Source organism: Uranotaenia lowii, chromosome 1, assembly GCF_029784155.1.
Source record: "Uranotaenia lowii strain MFRU-FL chromosome 1, ASM2978415v1, whole genome shotgun sequence".
Taxonomy (NCBI): Eukaryota; Metazoa; Arthropoda; class Insecta; order Diptera; family Culicidae; genus Uranotaenia; species Uranotaenia lowii.
Window position 1 is genome coordinate 105,682,892 of NC_073691.1, and position 3,839 is coordinate 105,686,730.

Here is a 3,839-nt window from a genome sequence, read left to right on the forward strand (position 1 = left end):
GGCAAGAAAAACTTTTGGATTCGAATCCCATAAGTTGCCGACAGGTAAGATGTGTTTCATTGTATAAATAATCGTATATTTCAGAGGGAACGCATCTGGGGATAACCTGAGGAGACTATTGCAAGCAGAGTGGATTGCCAACCATTGTAGGTCTCTAAAGGTTGGTTGCCTTCACTCGACGAACCATCGGCCGTGGAAGCCTGAGAAGCAATTCGAAGGCCAAACCACTCAGACATAGGCTGGACCTTGCAACCAATGGGGGAACCATACATACATACGAACATACACCCGCTTCTCGGCCTAAAGGCTAAGATCAAAGTGTAGTATCTGTTCTTATCAGCTTAACATCTGATAGATCTCCCATAGGGAGACAACAAATGTTAAACTGATTTTTGGAAAAGGGTGGAAGTTTAGGGGCTTGCTCCACTTCCACCGCGGGTTGGCCCGGTATTGCAGTACCGCCGGGATCGGCCCACGGCTCTGCGAAGTAGTTCCACCTCCTCGTGGTGCAGAGTGGAAACGTGTCTGCTTACGCAGATGTACGGCCGAGAGAACTACAACCCCACCCCCACTTATGAAGACCTATGCAACGACCACGGAAAACGAAAATGGAAAAACTATTGGAAACCGACTCCATTTGGTGAAGATGTTATGCTGAACCGTGCCGATGTACCTGGAAGGCTGGCGGGTCGCTAAACCACGCCAGTCTCTAACGGTAGCCTGTGGGGCACCGGGACACACCCCACAGTATCCCAGTCCTTGCTGCGCTAAGCAGGTTACTGGCGCAGTGGACCGTATACTTACCTCGCGACTCGTGGGATCAACATGACAACAAACAATAATATCAGAAACAGAACGCGGATGGATGGGAATGAGACGGAGAGGGACACCTGTCCCAATCCGTTTGGCAGGAGCGGACTAAGGCGCTCGCCGGTTAGGCAACCCGCCGAGCCGGTGAGGACGCCGGTTGAAAGTGGCGAGGGCGGTGATCCCCTTGCCGAGGTTCAGCAGGCAGTCGAGGAACTCCTAAGCTCTCCGGAGCTTCAGGACCCTGAGACCCCTGCTGAACTGGCCGTCGTGATGGCCGGGATGGAGGACTTTGTGGATTGCGTTAGGAAAAAATCTAACATCCACAAGGAAGTGCGAGAGGAGCTCGCAAATGTGATGGCCCTGTTTGTAAAAGCAAACAGGGCGGTGGTGAGCTTGCTCACAGCTCCGGAATGCCGGACGAGGGCACGTGAGGACGCTGCGACTCCCCTTCGGGCAGATACAACCCACCCGAAGAAGGTCTGCGTCTGCGTACAAACGGATGGCAATACAGAGGTAGCCGGAAACGGCAAGAGGAAAAGGGGGTCACCAGGCGAGACGAGGCCAGGAGCCCCAAAAAAGCGGGCCCGGGATCCTACGGTCCGGCAGGATCCGGGCGATGATAACGAGAGTGTTGGAGATGCGGGCGGCCAAGTTCCTGATGCGCCAACCGGGTGGCAGACGGTTGAGCGTAAGAGGAAAAGGACCACTAAGGCCAAACCCAAACCCAAGCCCAAGCCCAAACGGGTCAGGGACAAGGGGGAGGCTTTGGTGGTAAAGGCCCCCGAAGGCACCTACGCTGACGTCCTCCGTCAAATGAGGACGAGCGATAGGCTGGTGGGCCTTGGAGGGGATGTGAGGAGAATCCGCCGAACTCGTTCCGGCGAGATGATCCTCGAGCTCCGACGTGGCTCCCAGATCAAGAGCTCGAAATTTAGCGCCCTCACGCAAGAGATTGTGGGGGAAGCTGCAGAAATCCGTGCCCTCAGCACCACGGTTACCGTCAGGGTGAAAAACCTTGACGAGATAGCCACGGATGTTGAGGTGCAGAACGCGCTGAGGGATCTGTGTAATATCGGGACTGACCAGATCTCGGTCAGGATGCGCGACGGCCCTCCCAAATCCGGGACACAGGTGGCCTTTGTGAAGCTTCCGGTTGCAGCAGCAAACGCCGCACTCAAGTGTGGGCGGCTAAAGGTGGGTTGGTCTATCTGCCAGATAGCCATCCCCCAGCAACAGGAAAGATGCTTCCGATGTGTGGAATATGGGCACAAGTCTTTTGCGTGCAAGGGCGCTGACAGGAGCGGGTTATGTTGGCGGTGCGGCGAAGCTGGCCATCAGGCGGCTAGCTGCACCAGAGACGCGAAGTGTCTCCACTGCGGTGGAGGACACAGGGCTGGCAACCCTAGGTGCCCCGCCTTTCAAAAGGCGTCGGCTGCACCTTCGCGGGGATAGAAGCGGTTCAGCTCAACCTCAACCACTGCCACTCAGCACATCAGCTGTTGCGGCAGTTGGCATTTGAGGAAAAGTTGGACCTGGCGTTAGTAGCAGACCCGTATCGCAGGACCACGGATGGCAGCAATTGGATAACCGATAGAGCCAATCTGTCCGCGATATGGGTTACAGGAAGATACCCCATACAAGAGGTGGTTTCCGCTGGTGAGGAAGGCTTCGTTATAGCCAAGGTCAACGGGATCTTCGTCTGTAGCTGCTACGCCGCCCCGCGGTGGTCTCTGGAGAGATTCGGCGTCATGATGGACAAAATCGTCGAAGGTCTTACGGGTCGGAGCCCCGTTGTCATAGGCGGGGACTTCAACGCGTGGGCCGTAGAATGGGGTAGTCGCCTTACAAACCCCAGGGGACAACTTCTACTGGAAGCCCTGGCAAGGCTGGACGTTGACCTGGGGAATGTAGGCAACACGAGGACCTACCACAGGAATGGGAGCGAGTCCATCATCGACGTCACCTTCAGCAGTCCGGGCTGGACGAGCGACTGGAGGGTAAGCGACGTGTTCACCGATAGCGATCACTTCGCGATCCGCTATCGTGTGGGCACAAGTTCGCGGGCAGGTAGAAGAGGTACGACAACAGGAGCACGTCTCTGGAAGACAACACAATTCGACCAGAACGTCTTCGTCGAGGTGTTAAACTGGGAGCGGACCTTGGAAAACCTGTCCGCGGAAAATCTAGCGAGGGTACTCGCACGTGCATGCGACGCTGCGATGACGAGAAGGGCGAAGCGGAAGGACACTCGACAACCCGTCTACTGGTGGACGGCGGAAATCGCAGACCTGCGTACTAGCTGCCTTCGGGCTAGGCGACATATGCAGAGAGCGAGGTCCCCGTCAGCGAGAGTGGAGCGGAGAGTACCCTACGCAATGGCGAGGTCTGCCCTCTGCAGGGCAATTAAGGCGAGTAAAAAGGCACGATTCAGGCAACTCTGCGAGGACGCCAACGACAACCCCTGGGGCGACGCTTACAGGATTGTCATGGCCAAACCGCGGAGTGGAGGTGCGCCACAGGAATCGTGTCCGATAAAACTGCGTGAGATCGTCACGAGCTGTTCCCACAGCACGCGGAAGTGACATGGCCGAGGGTCCCATACGTCTGGGATACGAGCGACGAGGAGAGGATTTCACTGGAGGAACTGCGCGACATCGCGAAGTCCCTTCACCTGAACAAAGCTCTGGGTCCGGATGGCATCCCTAACGTTGCAGTGAAGGCTGCGCTTATGGAACATCCCGAAATGTTCCGGTCTTCACTGCAACAGTACGTGGATGATAGGGTCTTCCCAGATGTGTGGAAGCGGTAGCGATTGGTGCTCCTGCCAAAACCGGGCAAGCCACCTGGTGAACCATCAGCGTATCGACCGATATGTCTCCTGGACACTGCTGGCAAGGTTCTAGAAAAGGTGTTGCAGAGTAGGATCCAGCTCTACACCGAAGGTGCGAACGGCCTATCCGACAAACAGTTCGGTTTCCGGAAAGGTCGTAGCACGGTGGATGCCATTCGACTGGTCATCGAAAGGGCAG

At 56.3% G+C, this 3,839-nt stretch overlaps 1 protein-coding gene and 1 non-coding gene across 2 annotated transcripts; both read left to right on the plus strand.

Moving 5' to 3' along the window:
* The first annotated feature begins 287 nt into the window (after window positions 1–287).
* Window positions 288–481, plus strand: LOC129740737 (U2 spliceosomal RNA). The gene has a single exon (XR_008736359.1). It is a non-coding gene; the product is annotated as a U2 spliceosomal RNA (small nuclear RNA).
* A 344-nt stretch (window positions 482–825) lies between these two features.
* Window positions 826–3,392, plus strand: LOC129737755 (uncharacterized). Its single transcript, XM_055728917.1, has 2 exons — window positions 826–2,119; window positions 2,236–3,392. Exons 1-2 carry the CDS (start codon window positions 826–828, stop codon window positions 3,390–3,392), a joined length of 2,451 nt encoding a protein of 816 aa, XP_055584892.1.
* The last annotated feature ends 447 nt before the right edge of the window (window positions 3,393–3,839 follow it).